The 19,690-nt window shown below is 41.4% G+C and overlaps 1 protein-coding gene across 6 annotated transcripts in view; it reads right to left on the reverse strand.

The window, feature by feature from the left end:
- Nucleotides 1-19,690, reverse strand: part of INAVA (innate immunity activator) — a 50,658-nt gene that overhangs the window by 26,693 nt on the left and 4,275 nt on the right. For 2 of the 6 annotated variants that reach the window (XM_078392761.1, XM_078392760.1), the window contains exon 1: nucleotides 10,637-10,850. The exons of 2 other annotated variants lie outside the window; for them this stretch is intronic. Coding sequence is in view for 2 of the 4 variants with exons in the window: in XM_020805317.3 (XP_020660976.3) it covers nucleotides 15,407-15,415 (9 nt within the window). In the remaining 2 variants the exon portion in view is untranslated. Of the gene's footprint in view, nucleotides 1-10,636; nucleotides 10,851-15,406; nucleotides 15,498-19,690 lie in introns of those variants that run through there. 2 more of the 6 variants (XM_020805317.3, XM_020805318.3) reach the window with 2 other exon arrangements.

Consider the following 19,690-nt stretch of genomic DNA (forward strand, 5'->3'; position numbering starts at 1 on the left):
GGAAAAGATCAGTCTACATCCCAATCCCAAAGAAAGGCAGTGCCAAAGAATGCTACAACTACCGTACAATTGCACTCATTTCGCACGCTAGCAAGGTGATGCTCAAAATCCTCCAAGGTAGGCTTCAGCAATATGTGGACCGAGAACTCCCAGAAGTACAAGCTGGATTCCGAAGAGGCAGAGGAACTCGAGACCAAATTGCTAACTTGCGCTGGATTATGGAGAAAGCCAGAGAGTTCCAGAAAAATATCTACTTCTGCTTCATTGACTATGCGAAAGCCTTTGACTGTGTGGACCACAGCAAACTATGGCAAGTTCTTAAAGAAATGGGAGTGCCTGACCACTTTATCTGTCTCCTGAGAAACCTATATGTGGGACAGGAAGCAACAGTTAGAACTGGTCATGGAACAACTGAGTGGTTCAAAATTGGGAAAGGCTGTATATTGTCCCCCAGCTTATTTAACTTATATGCAGAATACATCATGCGGAAGGCTGGACTGGAAGAAACCCAAGCCGGAATTAAGATTGCCGGAAGAAATATCAACAACCTCCGATATGCAGATGATACCACTCTGATGGCAGAAAGTGAGGAGGAATTAAAGAACCTTGTAATGAGAGTGAAAGAGGAGAGTGCAAAAAACGGTCTGAAACTCAGCATCAAAAAAACTAAGATCATGGCCACTGGTCCCATCACCTCCTGGGAAATAGAAGGGGAAGATATGGAGGCAGTGTCAAATTTTATCTTCCTGGGCTCCATGATTACTGCAGATGGAGACAGCAGCCCTGAAATTAAAAGGCGCCTTCTTCTTGGGAGGAAAGCGATGACAAATCTTGACAGCATCTTGAAAAGCAGAGACATCACCTTGCCAACAAAAGTCCGAATAGTCAAAGCTATGGTTTTTCCTGTCGTGATGTATGGAAGTGAGAGCTGGACCATAAAGAAAGCAGACCGCCGAAGAATTGATGCCTTTGAATTGTGGTGCTGGAGGAGGCTCTTGAGAATCCCCTGGACTGCAAGGAGAACAAACCTATCAGTTCTAAAGGAAATCAACCCTGAGTGCTCACTTGAAGGACAGATCCTGAAGCTGAGGCTCCAGTACTTTGGCCATCTCATGAGAAGAAAAGAGTCCTTGGAAAAGACCTTGATGTTAGGAAGGTGTGATGGCAAGAGGAGAAGGGGACGACCAAGGATGAGATGGCTGGACAGTGTCTGCGAAGCAACCAACATGAACCTGACACAACTCCGGGAGGCAGTAGAAGACAGGAGGGCCTGGCGTGCTCTGGTCCATGGGGTCACGAAGAGTCGGACACGACTAAACGACTAAACACACACCACTCTGATGGCAGAAACTGAGGAGGGACTAAAAAAAATCTTAATGAGGGTGAAAGAGGAGAGCGCAAAAAGGTTCTGAAGCTCAACATTAAAAAAAAAAAAAACTAAGATCGTGGCCACTGGTCCCATCACCTCCTGGCAAATAGAAGGGAAAGATATGGAGGCAGTGACAGATTTTACTTTCTTGGGCTCCATGATCACTGCAGATGGTGACAGGAGCCACGAAATTAAAAGCCGCCTGCTTCTTTGGAGGAAAGCAATGAGAAACCTAGACAGCATCTTAAAAAGCAGGGACATCACCTTGCCGACAAAGGTCCACATAGTCAAAGCTATGGTTTTTCCAGTAGTGATGTATGGAAGTGAGAGCTGGACCATAAAGAAGGCTGACTGCCAAAGAATTGATGCTTTGTGGTGCTGGAGGAGACTCCTGAGAGTCCCCTGGACTGCAAGGAGAACAAACATCCATTTTGAAGGAAATCAACCCTGAATGCTCACTGGAAGGACAGCTCCTGAAACTGAGACTCCAATACTTTGGCCATCTCATGAGAAGAGAAGACTCCCTGGAAAAGACTCTGACGCTGGGGAAGTGTGAAGGCAAGAGGAGAAGGGGACGACAGAGGACGAGATGGATGGACAGTGTCATCAAAGCTACCAACATGAATTTGACCCAACTCTGGGAGGCAGTGGAAGACAGGAGGGCCTGGCATGCTCTGGTCCATGGGGTCACGAAGAGTTTAACATGACTTAATGACTAAACAACAACAACTTTATCATGCTTGAAGAGTGACACTTGATGAAGCCAAGAAGTCCAAACTCTATTACTGATTACTAAGAGATCAAATAACATTAATAAATAGAGGGACTTCTAAGCCTTAAGAGGATATATTTGCACATATTGGTATCAGGGATTGACAAAAAAGATTCTACTTCTCATCACTTTAGAAACTTGATTCATTCCAGGTCCCAAGCATGATTTCACAGTTGTCACTGAGAGATGTATGACATTCACTGGGCAATTGAATCATGGAAATCATGTACAGTATTCTACAGCATCCAAAATATAACATACTACTGAAGTCTTCCCCAAATTTATGTGCCTTGATGGTATTCTGCAGTCTGCACTGTAACTTTTCTCATCACCAACCATTGACAATGATGGGGATAATGGAAGCTGTCATCTAAAACATTTGGAAGTCATCAGTTTGGGTGTTACTGAATTCACCACACTACAACATGGCACCCCACGTCAGTCCTGAGCACAGGCACTGAGAACAATATTTTATGAAGCAAATGAATTTCTGTCTCATTCCCCACAGACATCTTGGCAAGACAATGTAAACAGCTTAAAGAGGAGGAAATGGAAAACTTAAACACAAGTACTAGGAAAGCAACAGAAGCTAACACTTTTTAGAACATTGTCCACCATATATTTAACATCCAAGCTTTTAGTTGTTGTTGTTCAAATTTACCAAGTGTACTCTAGGATATGGATGTGAGACAAACCTGCATGCTACAGAAAGTGTGAATCAGTCCTAAAGAGACAGAGGCAAGTGCAAGAGCCTCAGAAGATGAAGGCCAATCCTGGTATGCTTTCAAGGGTGGGAACTGATAAGCCATGACATTCCATCCCTTCAAGGCACACGGATATCATAATACGACATGGAAGAAACCCTAAAAGCATTCCAGAGGTATCTGGGTTGTGGGATAAGTTCAGCCTGTCAGAAATACTATGCAAGGTCAAGGCAAACCTTATTAAACTTGATTATGATAAAACTGAGAAATGTTCAGAGCTTCGTAAATGCCTACACCAGGAATAAGCAGTAAATGTGATAACTGACATCTGAGTGACCAGCTGCTATAAGGATATCCTTGTACAGACTACCAGAATCTATAAACAGAGGCAGGTCATACATCTCATCAAACTCAGAAAAGATTTTGGGAGCAGAGGGATAACTACATGTGGCCATGCTTGCTGAGGGACACTTGGGGTTATAATCTAAATACTGTAAGTAACTTCACCATGTTTGTCATTTAATCATAGTGGCTGGGATGAACAGATTCTAGTATATGCTGTCACCAAGAAAAAAATAATGCACAGTAAAGAAAGATAGAATGTCTCTTTTTTCAAAATGGCACCAGCCTACATCACTGCAATGGAAAGATGACAGAATTTGTTATACACATATACACAGACCTCCAAAACTCCCCTGTAAAACCAACCAATCATGCCATGTAATTGATACCCGAAACGAGGTACTTTTTTCTGCCACTTGTTGTTATGGAACTGAAAAAAAAAATAAACGAAAACCAAAATGAACACTGCAATATTGGCTAGAAAGCCCAACCCATATCTATGGAGCTCCACAAGCTGCTATGGGACATCATACGCATTGACTTGCTGGCTTAGCCATTTTGGGAAACATGTGCTTTTCCTTCTTTAGCAGCTACAATAAGAGGTAAAGAGGATGCTTCCAGCATGACCATTCTAAGTCATATAATGAAAAGACATATGAAAAACTATTCCATTTTCTCCAGCTTGAAGCAATGTAAAATCAACAGGAGGATTACAAGTGGAAGAGGATAATGTCTGGAATCTTCTCCCTTGATAAAATCCAATAAAAAGCCAGGTTAACGGCATAAGAAAAGCCTGGTCTGGAAGCTGCCAAGTCAGAAGCATTGGTCCCCGAATACAAACCTATTGAAACAAATACATTTGGGTGCAATCTTTGTAGACCAGTGGTCCTCAACCTTGGGCCTCCAGATGTTCTTTGACTACAGCTCCCAGAAGTCTTCACCACCACCTCTGCTGGCCAGGATTTCTGGGAGTTGAAGTCTAAGAACATCCGGAGGCCCAAGGTTGGGGACCACTGTTGTAGACCATTGACAGAGAAAGCCTGAAACTCAACAAGGGCCCTGCTACCCTTTCAGAGAATGAACACCCTGAACAGGAAGAGGAAATCTTGGGATCAAATGATGATAAGCAGGAAGATCCCAATGATTAATTGCAAAGGTGAGAAGTTATCTTTTTTACAACGTCAGGGCCTTGGTTTGAACCCAACAATTAATGTTTTAGTCCCTTGGTATATTTTCTGTATGGATCAATAAGTTAATTTGCCCTATAGACAGGTGTGGGAACTAAATTATGAGGCTTACATCATGGCTAGGTGGATTTAATGCTGTATAGCAGTGGTCCCCAACCTTGGGCCTCCAGATGTTCTTAGACTACAACTCCCAGAAGCCTTCACCACCACCTCTGCTGGCCAGGATTTCTGGGAGTTGAAGTCCAAGAACATCTGGAGGCCCAAGGTTGGGGACCACTGCTGTATAGGTAAGGCTAGTCAAATGCCAGACTAGATATTCTAACTCCTGTCCTCTGAAGATGCCGGCCACAGAGACATTAGGAAGAAAAACCTCCAGAACACAGCCAAACAGCCTGAAAAACCTACAACAACCATCGGATCTCAGCCGTGAAAGCCTTCGTGAATACATAGGTATTCTTTGTTTGTCTAAATGAATCAAAGATTGAACTGGGTTTAACAGCCTCAAGATGAGAGAGTTTGTTGCTGTTCGTATTTTTTCATATTACTATTTTTTTAAAAAAAATTTACCACCTCCATGCCCAGTAAGAAAACACAGTGTGGTAGTATTCCTGGAGCTGAAATGTTAGTTGAGTTGTTGCATTTCTTTGCTCAATATACAATGTGGTGTTCTTGTGGAGTATGTGTAGGTGTACTTTGTAGTTGATTGACCAAAAGGGTTATGTTACTTTCATGAGTCATATGGTGCCATTATCAGATCTGGAAGCCAGAAAAAGAGTTGCTTACAAAGCATGTGTCAGTAACGCTTTTGAAGTCCTGATCTAGGAAGGAAAATAACATCTTGGGAAATTGTTCTAATCAATACATACAACTGTTGAGATAAATTTGGTTGGTTGTTACAATGACTGTGCAAGTATAATTCTGTCAAGTTACCACTACTTCTTCTAGCACTCCTGATTCTGCCATCAGCTACTCAACTCCTACCCAAATTCTCCCACCTTTACCTTCCCTTTAGCTCTCCACACCTATCTTTTGCACCTTATTCTCTTGCTGACTGGTCTTCCCAAAGCTGCACAAATCGTAGCTAAAGAAATGTGGAAGGCAAAGAGAAGGGATAGGAAACAAGCAGGCCAAGGTTGTCCAGGCAATGTCTTGTTGGAACTCTGAGATCTCCCAGTTTTGACTTTTCAAGGCATTTCTAGTATTCATGGCTTTATAGAGGAGTGTAGGTGGCAAAAATCTCCAGTGTGGTGCTCAGTGCCAAACAAGTCTGTCAGCTTTAGCTTAGAATCACACTGCTTGTTAGCAAAAAGGAAGCTTTGCCACAGGCAGCCAATCTGAAAATACAAAACCTTTTCACTAGTTTCCCTGGGCACAGAGCCCAGTTTTTATTTAAGTTCTTATCACGTACGCACATAGTATCTCAGATACCGAGCTGGGAGGTGCACGCTGATATCAGCTTTGTAAAGGAGCAAGACTAGAATAAACAATATTCTAATTGATGAACTGGTGATGCCTACTGCTGAAAGTCAAAGTAGGTTCCAGCAACATCTGGAACGTCTATGCTCCATGACATGCCTGAAGGTTCTGTATATCAGCATCCGTGCCTCCTAGGGAGAATGATCCTGCCCCACAGCTTGTGATAAACCAAAACTAAATGTTTGCTAGCTGGATATTAAAGCATCCACCATGGTGCAACAGAGTCATGTGATTCCTTCTCAAAGAAGGAGATCACAGTTTAGAAGTCAGCAAAAATAAGGGTCAGTCACAAATTTGAAGCATAAGCATCTACAAGAGCTCCAACACATTTCTGTTGTTATTTAATGAAAACAGTTCCTGACAGGATGAGGAATATTGGCGTGTTTAAGCTCTTTTATGCTGTGTGATCTCTATCCCTTTAAGAAGTTAAAATGCATGCTTTTGAAGGCCAGCTCCACCGGGGGCAAAACCATCTCTCAATCTTCATCAGTACAATGGTGGGTTAAAAATGATAAAGAGCACCCCTTTTCCAGCTGCTCCTTCACATCAGCTTCTTGTTGGCATGTGCTACGTAGTCATTACTGACTTCTGACAATCTTACGGATTGCAGAGATGGGGGCTCTTGAGTTCCTAGTTGTGGCTCATTCTCAACTCCAACTCAAGTCGCACTGGCAACTTGACTCGGACTCAACTCGGGGGCTTCTGGGGGGACTTGCAGCTCAAACCCATTTGTCCAAGTTGCGTTGTCAAGTCCCTATGACTTGGTCCTGAAGACTTGCACTCAGACTTGGGACTCGGCCCCAAAGACTTTACCAGCATCCCAGATGACCTTCAGAAGATCCTACTATTAAGAGTCAGAATCAGCTCCTGCAAACTAGAGCCTACCCTTATTTAGTTTTTTTGAACAGGGATTTTTAAAAAGGAAGACAAAATAGCATCAGGGTACTTACACACACAGTCGTGCAAAACACAGCTAACCATAGAGCTCTAGAGCCTAAGAGACACCCTCCCACTTACTCATAGTGTTGTAGGAGTGATTTGCCCCTGGCCTGAGTTAATTCAGAAGCCAAACGGGTGTATATTAAGACGGCTCATGAGACGCTCCAAAAAAGCATTCAGGGTGATGTGCCCCTATCCCAGCCCACCAGCCCCTTCCCCAGAGGTATATAATATAGATTTATCTACACCTCCTTTGCCCCTTGAACTCAAGAAAAAAGAGACTGTGCCAAGAGAAAACAACATAAATACCAATTACTGGACTGGAATCAACTTTTTAAACTGATATGCGCTAGAATCCAAAATATAGCTGGTATTCCAGCAGCAGTTCCGAAAAAGCAATCTCTACCACAAATTTGTAGGCCAGTTCCTCAACCTGACCAAGCTGAATGCTATTCCGGGGTGTTTCTCTCTGACCTACCGACACACACCCAAGGTCTTTCCAAAGCTAGAAGTAAGGGGAAATAATTTTTAAAGGAAAAGATGCTACCAAATTGGACTCGAGACTAGTACAGCAATATTCTGTCACAAGCATTTGAGGACATGGCACCATCTAACCCTTGTCATTAGACTTACTAGTTATCATGGAAACATACAGGAAGCACACAATACAGCTGAAATTGGGGGATTCAGAGCATGAGTTCTATATGGATTCAAATGAAAACCAGTAACTTTGCCACCCACAATTTGGGCCTTACTATCCTCATCCAAATTATTGGACTTTCAAGGGAAACTGTGCTAAAAAGGATGGGATATATTTAGTGAAGCCATCCAGTCACTGTTTTAACACACAGAGACAGAGACAGAGAAAGACAGAGAGAGACAGAGACAGAATTCTACAGCCAAAGAAATCTACAGCCTAGAACAGAACTGGGCAACTTTGTCAGGTCCATTCGCCAATATTTTATCCATAGGATCCTCCTGAGGCTGTAGTGACCACTACAAATGGGGGGGGGGGAGAATAGGCGGGGGAGATGAAACAGCACAAGGCTAGAAGTCTATTTCTGCTTTTTAGAAATTGGTATTTTTGGAAAAGTTCAACTGCTGCTAAATTTCTTTTCTGGGAGTGGGGCAGAGGATGATCTGATGAGACCAGAGGGTGCAAAACCAGCACTAGAGTCCTGCTGGCCTAGAATGAGGCAAAAAGGTCAGAAGGGTTAATGAACTTAAAGGGTATTATTTTTGGAAAGGCTTGGAGGGAAATTACTATTTGGACCACAACCTCCATATTGTCCCAGTTGGCATGGCCATTGGTTGCACTGGTCAGGTAATTTGGGGAGTTTTAGTTCAAAAATGTAATCCTTTCCACCTCTGGCTGTGAGGAATGAGAAAGAGAATGTCTTTATGCTTGGGTAGTACAGCAGCAGGCATTTTAGAGAAACAAAAGAATAATAGTAAAAATAACATAATTCTCCAAGGATGGAAGGAGGAGCCATGCTGATGTCACAAGCACTAGCCAATAGAGGATTGAGACACTATCAGTAATACAGTCCAAATTAAACTCCTCCAGGTTCCAAAACATTAGGCTTATTGCAGTGAGAAGTGCATTCCAATGCCAAGTCTCTGAAATCAGTGTGCTCAGGTAATGCAATATCCCTAAAATAGAAGTCCTGCTTCAGGAAAGATGTGTCAATCATCTTGTCCCCCACCTCCAGCTCTTGATTAACAACTGCACATTTATTATGCAGTAATAAAACAATCGTCTGGCACCCAGTCCTAGACTATGAGTCAATGTTCCACTCTTCCCCCATCTAAATCGGAGGATGTTTAAACAAGCCCTTGAGCAGTTTGAAAAGTAACTCAAGTTGAATGTACGTCTTCTCAGTTGTCTACTACTTACTGAAATAGAAAAAGGCCTGCCAAATGGTTGAATTGTTTTTTAATTAAATATAGTGCTTTAATTGACTAACTGAACCATGATGTGATTAAAATTTTAATACTAAGTGGCAGTTATCACCACTTTCCCTCAGGAATCTCTCAGATACCCCACACTGTGGGAAGCTTGATTGCTTGTTTCTCCTCCATTAAAGGAAAGAACATTTCCAGAAACCCACATGGGATCTCCTCTAGTTTCACATCCCCAAACTGTATGTACACTTACATGTGTCTCCCTATATTCTACACTGCTGCTAACATATAGACAATATAGAATTAATGCTGAAAATGTATTTCTATATGGTTGGCATATGGAAGGCCTTCTACTGGGAATGGTCATCTTATAGGCAATTCTTCCAAGCTCAGAGGACTACATTTGCAGCAACTGCTTCTGTTGTGGGGAACTGCAGCAATGAACTACCGACCTTTACTATTATTATTTTTTTAAAGCAGATCTTGACTTGACTCTAGAAGTACAACTCTTGCATTCTCAACAGTGGTAAGAAAGAAGGCAAAGTTGCCACATTTAATGTCATGGCTGCTAAATGGATGATACCCATCACACCAACGGGAGCTGCCCTGAGCTGCTCCCAGTATCATTTTGAATTACCTGGTACCTTAGCTATAGTGTCTTAATAATTCTCCCCACATAGCTCATTGGGAGTCAGGTACAGAACAGCACAAGGAGCACTAGGCCTGCAAGTAAAAAAGAGAAGAAGAAAACCCAACACTGCTTCTCCACCCACGGGAAGGCTATGTTCTGCCCTGCAAGATGGCCAGCAGATGTCACTACACATGCCCAGCAGCTAGTAAAAAGTTGAAAGAAGTAACTATTGCTATCAGCGCTAACACATAGAGAGGTCAACGCTGCTGAAATAGCATCCAAGGAGAAAGGTATCTTTAACAGAAGTGGTAAAAAAAATCAGTGGAGACATGAAGATTAAATCAGAACCACAAAGGTGGTCGAGCACTGACTGAGTGGAAATGCTCATTGTGCAGCATTAATATCATGGGCTAAGCTCATGATGGCTGGTACTAGCTAAGTAGCTGTGACACACCCACACAGTAGTGACCTATCAGCCCCTAAACCTGCGCTGCCTGGTAAGAGCATCAAGTCACTTATCCACTGAAGTCACCACTCAGTAGTAGCAGCTTCTTACTTCCCAAAACACCAAATCACAAAGCTAAATAAAAACATATAGACTTTTTGATCGCAACATTACAAAACCCTTAATTGCTATACCCATACTGTACAGTTCTTGTCAAACCGCAGAATATTCCTTTTCTATTCAGTCATTCCAAGAAATTCAAAATAAGAACGGCCATGAATGATTTTGCCCTATTCTTTCTCTATCCAAATGACTATCCTCTAATGTTTTCAGTCCAGGAAGGCTCCATGTCCTCCACAAATCAGGACAGATTCAGAGAAAAACCAGAGGCGCTGCTCAGCAGAGGCTGATTCTCACAGTACAGATTCCTCATATAAAAATAACTTCTGTTCAGGAAGCAGTAGGTAACCTACATGTGGGTTACATCTGAGAATCACACACACTTTGAAGTGACAACCAAACAGAGCAAAACCTTTACACATGCAACACACGGCAAACTATCTGTGGGGTTTGAAGGTATAGCTGGGACTTTCATGAAGGGGATCTGTAACTTGGGAAAGGATCAGCATGAAGAATACGTACAATTTAATCAGATCTCTATTCTAATCTGTATCAAAATATTAATAGATCAATCAGAGTAATTAGCATTTTCCACTCAGTGTCCGAATGTCTTCTGAACACCATAATGCTGGAAAAACATACATTTAAACAATTAAAGATTTTCAAACAGATTTGGTGACACCGGCCTTCAATGGGAAAAGGTCTTCCCTCCTATTTGCCCTGAAAAAACCACTGGGCTTCCTTACCTGCTGGATTAGGTTCCTGATTCAAAGTAACTGCTGTTGAGAAACGAATTGGTGAAAAGAAGCAAAGCCAAGTCTGTTTCAGTGTCCTAACACCCAAGTGGCAGTGGCACAGCAGCTTCTTCTGCTTCTTGATGTTTGTTTTTTTGTCAAGCCCACACTTTACGACTCCTGGCCTCCTGGCCGCTTCCCTCTCCAAGGCACCGTCTTGCTCTGGCTGTGCCAAAGAAACTGTATGTTACTTGTTTTGACTTGAGTCAGCAGGGAGGGGCGAGTGAGCAATACCTTCTCCATCCCAGGAGGATCAGCACTCCCAACCCTTCCAGGCATAGAAGGACAAGCTGACACATGGCATTGGAGGGGAGGGACGACAGGAACAAGCCTCTTGCAAAAGACAGCCAGGAATCCTCCCAGGAACTGATTCTTGCTAAACAGACAATCACAGTTTTATGGCAGCCCGACTGACACCAATTCACATTTTCTTCCATACTCACAAACAACGTCATTGCTTGCCTTTGTAACTTGCTGTAACTATAAACATGCTTTGGCTTATTCCCTTGATTTATTAGCGAGACTGCATTCACATTTAGATACCAGACTGTTCCTATATTTCAGTAAGCAAATTGAGGGATGGGAAATGAGAGACAATTGGCATAATATTATTTTGTGTTTGGGTACTGACAGAAGAATTAAAGGTTACACTCTACACAGCATGTACATTAAAGCAACGCAGTTTAGGGAGGAGATGACCTGCAGGAGAGAAAAAGTGCAATTTGCCACTTCTCCATTAAAATTGTTTGCTTTTGTCTGGTTTCTAGACATGAAACATGGAAGCCCAGGAACCTAGAGTAGAAAAGTGGTGGCCAGCAGGGCACTCAAGCACCCTTTCTCCCTTCTGCTTCAAATAATCTTCTCCCAAACCTCCTTTAACTCCTTGAATCAGTTGTCAAAAATATGCAAAAACAGTACCTGTATGTGTACTTCTGCTCCGATATGCAAGTACATTTGCTCAAATACTGTACACCCTCGTGTCAATTATGAATGGTGCACACATGCAATTTCCGCTTTTTTTTTCCAAATTTGGCTGAGTCAAGTAATACTTAAAAGCTGTCAAATCTACCATAATGTATCAAAAGGTAAGGAACTCTCAAAACTTTATCATACAAGTTTTCTTCTCTGGAATTAAGAAAATACAAATCTTTTACAGCATATTAATCACAATACAGCTAAATAACTACTAATGTCAAAAGGTGTAACGCTGCAAGGTCAAAAGACGAGAGTCGTAAGATCAAATCCACGCAACGGAATGAGCTCCTGCCGCTTGTCCCAGCTCCTGCCAACCTAGCAGTTCGAAAGCATGTAAATGTGAATAGATAAATAGGTACTACCACGGTGGGAAGGTAACAGCATTCCGTGTCTAGTCGCGCTGGCCACGTGACCACGGAAACTGTCTACAGACAAACGCTGGCTCTACAGCTTGGAGACGGGGATGAGCACTGCGCCCTAGATTCAGATACAACTGGACTAAATGTCAAGGAGAACCTTTACCTTTACCTTATAAATAAAGAGAAGAGGGAAACAATATACTGAGGAACTGTACAGAAGAAATATATAGATGAAAGATTCCTCCAGAAATAATATCTCAATAAAGAACTGTAATTTTAGCAAATGATGTGAAAACTTCTCCTAAAGCTGTTGGAAAAAATAAATTACCAAGCATAGATGAGACATCAACAGAGCCATAGATTCAAGCACAGAGACTGAATCTATCAAAATCTGAACAATAATACATCAACAAATATGGAAAACAAAACAATAGCCTCACACTGGAAGTGCTCAACGTATACCCCAGTCCCATAGAAAAAAGACACCAAATAATGCAGGAACAATACGACTGTCTCATTAATTCCCCATGCAAGAAAAGTGAGTCTCATATATTTTACATATATGGAGAAACGTCAGCTATTCAAGCTGGATTCAAAAAAAGGAAGAAGCAGAATCATGTTGTAAATATATATTGACTAGAAGCATATGATTCTATGATTCTAAGAGGCTACTATTAGTACAGAAGATAGAGAAACAGAATGGTTTATAATTAAGGTATCAAACAAGCATGTATTTTACCTCCCTATCTGATCAATTTATATGTGGAATATACATGTAAGACTCAGAGGAAGGAGGAAAAAATTTGATGAAAGAAACATCAGTAATTTAAGATATGCGGACAATACCATTTAATTAATTACAGTATGTCCCATCAAATCGATTCCAACTTATGTTAACCCTCACAGTAATGTCTGGGCAAAAAGTATTCAGAGGTGGCCTACCAGGCCCTCCTTCTGATGACACTCTCAGCTATGTAAGTTGTTCAGGGTCACACAGGTAACAAAGCATGCAAGTCTTTTAGCCACACATACACCACATGATTTGGGGCTAGGCTGTCTTCCAGAAGACACTGTGAGAGGATTCAAACTCCTGCCCCTGGTTCCCATAGCCAGGTACTTGAACTCACTGAGCCACACCAACTCTACAAGTACAAACGTAAGATCAGTTATTACTATAGACAGATGTGAAGGCTGGTTAAGGAAGAAATTTGACAGGGGAAGAAATCAGTTCAGATGAATTGTGGTAATGTTGGCAGAAAGCACTGTGGATATAGCATGGACTACCATGATAGCCACAGAAAGTGAGTTCTAGATCAAATCAAGCCTCAGTTCTCACAAACAGCTAAAAGTACAGAAAATCGTACTTTGGGCAGAGCAGAAGGCAAGACGCACAAGAAAATACAATAATGATACGAAAAATGAATGGCAGTAGGAAAAGAGGAAAATCCAATATGAGATGAACTAACTCAACAAAAGAACCACTGCCTTTATTTTGCAAGACCTGAGCAGGGCTATTAATGACTGGGGCTTCTGAAGGCCACTAATTCAGAAGATTGTCATAAATCTGAAGCAACATAAGGGCACATAGCTACAAGAATTCAATGGAAAGTCACAGGTCAGGGTCAGTACAGAAGGGTAAATTGAGCAAATGGGGTAAGGCAAAGAATGACAAGGAAACCATTTCAAAAGCAAGACTCCTGTTTCCCGAGTTCAGATTATTGCAGACATAAGGGCATGGAAGCCAAATCAAACATCCTCATAATCAGCTTTAATCCTGCTCCTGCAATAAACATTGTGTGGTGGGGCAGGGTTGATGTAGGTGCATACTGCTGTCTCAGCCCTATGGCCTTGTTCATTATAATGACTCAGAGTCTGCCGACCAGAAAAATAGAAGATCAAAATCCAGTAAGAAACAGCCCTGGTTTGGGAGTGCCAGAATCTGGGGTTTTTAAGGAGTAACAATATTAATTGCTGAGTATCAATGAGTTGTTCAAAATTTCCTGTCACAAATTTCAAAATTTGATTAAATCTGACTCAAACTGTAGCTGCACATGTATCCCAAGGACTACAGTGTCATATGACAGAAACCATTTTTACCATCTCCTAGGACAAGCCATACCCTACATCACCATGAGCCAAAGGATTATTAGGGGCAATGTATGTTGCCACACATACTCACATACCTGTGCCAGACTGCTTGTCTGCCGGCCCCTGTTCTCACCACCTGCATTCCTACCATATGCTTGCTTGCAGCTCCTAGCCCTGCTGTCTGGAGACACCTGACCAGTGACCCCTCTCCTGCAGCAGTAACCACTGTCTAGAGTTTAAAAGTGTTGGCCACAACTGCAAACAATACTGTACTGACAACACTCTACAGGGGTGGGAACTCGTTTGGGTTTTTTAGTCCTGTACTGCTAAGAGCAGGGATATGATGATAAAGTGGACTATCAAGGCTGTGACTGTGTTATCCCCATGTAGTCTTGAATTACCTACTACCTCTTTGAAGAAGCTGCCTCCAGCTGTGCTACAAGAGAAAATGTTTACTGTAGGTGTTCAATGAAGAGGCATTTTGTGAATGGCGATGCATTTCCTGTCAGGAGATACCTGTATCTGTGAATGGCTGACTCAGTCAAGAGTGTCTGACCTGAAGGTGAAAGCTTGTCACTGAAGTATCTCAAAACCCTAACATTACTCTGCCCACACAGTCTGGCTACTAGGCACTCAGGGCACAAAACATCTTAATGGGCTTCTCATTCCCACTGAGCTTTGCACAGCAACAAAGTCATCTTCAGCCCTGGCATGTTCCTGTGTCCTTGGGTCATGATGACCCCTGGCTTGCTTATTAAACCCTCCTTGTTTTGTCTTGGTTTGCTCTTTATTCTTCCCCTGCCCTTTCCTTCCACCATTTAACACTAACAATGTGAGTATACAAGTACAAAAGCATCAAACAAATACTATTGGGGGCGGGGGGGGGGGAACATTAGCAATACCAAAACACATTCAAAGCAATAATGCATCACAATCCTCACCCAAGACAGCCAGTCACTCAATGAAAGCTTGCCTGAAGAGAAAGGTCTTTTCCTGTTAGCAGAAAGACAGCAAGGATGGGACCATCCTAGTCTCCTGTGGGAAGGAGTTCCAGAGTCTGGAAGCAGCATCTTCTGCCTGAAACTTGCTTTGCACTTTGGTTCCACCTTGCTTGTTGGGGCTACTGGCTTTGAATCATGGCACTTGGTTCCTTGCCTCACTACAGACTGTGACCCAAGGCCCAGCTCTAACAGGATTCAGAAAACTCAAGTTCAACCTCTACTAGTCTGCAAACTCAATGGGTGTCCTTGAGCAATCGTGATTCCCAGCGCCATTTCCCCCTCCGTGGAACAGGACCAACCTGCTTCATAGTGCTGTACAAAAGTTGAATGAATGATTGCAAAATATTCTTCACTTAAAACACAACAGACATTATTGGAATTGTGATTATCAATCAGAACAGCTGATCCTACTTAAGCAAGTAATTTGCACTTAAAGCAGCTATCAACACCTGCCATAAAGGCCAGCATGAAATCTTTCACTTGGAGAACCTTATGCACTCTAATTGTATTCTGGTTTCCTGTGTTGCTGGAGAAAATCTGAAATGGGGTGTCCATTCAGATGTACAAGCTGCAGGGCTAGTTTACCACAGTTCAAGTTAAAATGCCACACCAGATTTGGGGTAATTTTCCCTTCAACTCAATTGAACAATTTCCCCATCTGATGTGAATAGAATATGGCCATTCTCAGGCTTATCAGTTGTCTGTACCACAGAAGTGTAGGAGTAGTCATATAATAAAGGCAAGTGGCTTTTTCCACTTCACATCATTAGAAAGCCTAAAAATTCTGTTTGTCAACAGCAGGAGGAATCCAGCAACTGAGGAGTATATTGTGGGAAAATACACTGAGGTTTAATCTGGACAAGGTGGAGCTTCTGTCTTTTGGGTTTTCAGGAGTTCTGGTTAGATTAACTTTTCCCTCTTAAAAAGCAGGTTTTCAGTGATTCTAGGTTTGATACGGCTCCTGGATGTACAACTGCAGCAATGTGGCAGCTGTAATCATTCTTGCAGAAGACAAATTGTGCCATAGCTAAACATGCCTTAGTTAAACCCAGGTGAGTGTGACATAGTTAACATGGGATGGCCCTTGAAAACTGGCTAAGAATGTTAGCATTCAAAATGCTGACTGCTGATGAATGGACTGAGTTTCTTGTCCATGCATGTACTATACTTACACAATACAATCTTTACTGGTTTCCAAGACCAGTTGGAAGGCTAGGGTTGACCTTTAAAACCCTGCATTGTTTGGGATATCTAAAAGACTGCTGTAGAAGAAGGCCTGAACACAAAATGCATGTCTCGTTTTTTTAAAGCACTTATTTTTCCACAATAGCCTAACTATGGGGGGATCAGTATTTTTAAAACGCAGATTTTAATTTTTTGAACTAGATTTTTTAAGTGTAAAAAGTCAGATTGTCAGATCTGTTGTTATTACTGTTTTCCGTCTTTTTAAATAGACCTCCATGATGTCACTTTTGGTTTAAAAAGTGTTGTGATGCAAATCTCTAGAGAACAGGAATTATAAATTCTAATTCTATATTATGAGAATATGTATTTACATAATCTTTCTTAAAAAGTCTATAAATAGGGACCAACAATTCTTCCAATGAGGGTCCTAATTTTATACAATTAGACAGGCTTATAAACTATTTAAGATAATTCTTCTGTCTCTTCTTCCCAGTCTATTGTCTGTCATCAGAAAAACCTGTATTTCACAAACTGCATTTGTCTCTCTACATACACACACACACACACACACACACACACACGTATGTATGTATGCATGTATGTATGTATGCATGTATGCATGCATGTATGTATGTATGTATGTATGTATGTATGTATGTATGTATGCATGCATGCATGCATGCATGTATGTATGTATGTACACACACGTGTGTGTGTGTGTGTGTGTGTATATATATATATATATATATATATATATATATATATATATATATATATACACACATATACACATATACACATATACATATACTGTATATATATCTATGTATATATGTATATATATGTATATATACACACACATATATGCATATATACATACATTATATACATACACACACATATATATAAATACAGTATAATAGTAATTAGTATGCTAGCAAGTTAATTTTATGAATGGCAACCATTTTCTTCTGAGGCTGTCCTGGGACTGTGCAACTTGCCCAAGGCTCCCCAGGCTGGCTCTTCTCTTCGGATGCAAAGTAGGGAATTAGTCCCAGATTACTGAGCTATTCAGACAGCTAAATGAAATATACAAAGATATAAAATCACCTTTATTTTCCAACTCTAAGGTTATTTCTGCACTCCCCCCCCCCAATTCTTCAAAGCCTGTTAAAATCTCCAGAAGAGCTTTCTTATGTTTGCTTGAGTGAGACGGTAAAATTAATTGTACCTTTCAACTTTGTGTGGACAAGGTCATTTCCTTACCTCTCTTTCTGAAAGTGCACACTTTGGCAAGCACCAGACTGAATTTGTAATTAATAATATAATCCATCTCCAATCCCCTAAAAGTAAACTCTTGTTTGCTATAATCTAAATATATATTTATCACAACCTATTTGCTCAGATTGACTCAATCTCCAGTAATCCTCCATCTACGGACACTTCCAGCATCTGAAAATGTACTCTCTGTTTAAATAGTTACTTGTGTGATACAGCTTTAAATGCAAAGCAGCCCTGCCAGGAAATGCTGGAAAAATTCCAGAAAGATACAGCAGAGAAGAAAAGACAAAAGCAGAAGAGAAAATGTTTGTCTAATACTCACTGATAAACTTATCTACTCCAACAATTCCAACTTCCCAAGCAGTTTAAGAGCATTCAGGAACAATGCCTAGGATGTAACTACCTCTACTTGAAGCCATGGCAAGATCTTTTTGAACTGGTTTAGAATCAATAACCTTCTGCTCTGAAGTGTGGCCCTTTTGCTTTGGGTCTTTTCAAAGAAGGAAAGGCAAGACGGTGTAATAAGCAAGCCAGAAGCATAATGATAAACAAACATCCAGAAGTCTTATTGCATGTAATAGGGATGGATCAATCTGTACATCTCCAACCCACATCACTGTGTGCATGTTTTCCCCCACAATTACATTCAGTTTAGGTTTTAAACTACTAAATATTTACATTTTTAATTTATTTAATTTATACATCTACTTTTCTGCAATGCAAGCAAGTCAAATGTCCTCTCCCAGCTTTCTCTCAAAGTATGTATTCCTTGGTTGTTGTGGGTTTTTCGGGCTCTTTGGCCGTGTTCTGAAGGTTGTTCTTCCTAACGTTTCCCCAGTCTCTGTGGCCGGCATCTCCAGAGGACAGCACTCTGTGCTCTGGTGTAGTTTGTTATCCTGATTATAAATGGCTAGGAAAACAAACTACACCAGAGCACAGAGTGCTGTCCTCTGAAGATGCCAGCCACAGAGACTGGCGAAACGTTAGGAAAAACAACCTTCAGAACACGGCCAAAGAGCCCGAAAAACCTACAACAACCATTAGATCCCAGCCGTGAAAGCCTTCGTGAATACATATGTAATCCTTGTTGCTGAGAATTTGAGCAAATTGGGATTACATTCATTGAAGCATATTCCTGCTCTTGCATCATGTGCACAGTGCAAACAAACGTCAACAGTGTAAACCATGGGAAAACACTGTACATTGGATCTGCAAGTCTAGATTGCCTTATATGTATGCAGAGTCTGCTTTTCATAACGTCCACTTTTCATTTTTCTTAAATTTCATCTTCTTTTCAGATGCATTGACAGTTCATGGACCAAGGAGAGAGCATCTCACCACTTTGCTGTTAGAGGCATTCTTTCCTGGGCATTCTTTCCTCCCTTAGCCAAAAAGAAATTCTTTAAGTTTCAAAAAGGGGGGGGGGGAAGTTAGATTGCCTTGACGAAGATGAATTATCATTGAAAGCTCACTCTATATATATTCTTAATGATTGAGTAAAGGTATCACCTGTTCCTGTATTTGTATTTTTCTGGCAGAATGCACATTGCCCAGTTAATAACAGGGCCACCAGAGGGTGCTGGTAAGCAACGTCTTGCATACCGATTCCAATTTTAAAAAAAACCAGGAAGAAAGAAATGCTTTTTTATTATTCTTAGGCAGTGGTCAATCTCAGTGGTTGAGAAAGTTACACTGCTGCTCTTGAAGAAAGAACTAAAACAGATGTATGAAATGCAATTACAAATTTAACAGACTGTATCTCTTCGGCCTTGTGATAGCTGGTATTCAGGACAATCGCCAGATGTAGAATGTGGAGTTTCCAACTGTGTGCGTCATGTGGTATCAAGTCAGACTCAGAACCAATCTACAAGAACCTTAATAGGGTCTTTAAGTGTGATATTCAGGGGTGGTTTTATCAATTCCACCCCACCAGCCCCCTGTGAGCTTCCATGGCCAAAGCAAGGAATTGAACTCAGGTCTCCTGAGTCCTAGTCAGCCAATCTGCCCATTATACCACACTTGCTACTCTAACTGTAAGTCCCTTACTCGGCAGCCTCACTAGGTGTGAAAGTGGATCTTGGAACTCAAGGCTGTGCCAGCAGAGTGGAAAGACTACA

This window comes from Pogona vitticeps, chromosome 4 (genome assembly GCF_051106095.1).
Source record: "Pogona vitticeps strain Pit_001003342236 chromosome 4, PviZW2.1, whole genome shotgun sequence".
Lineage (NCBI taxonomy): Eukaryota > Metazoa > Chordata > Lepidosauria > Squamata > Agamidae > Pogona > Pogona vitticeps.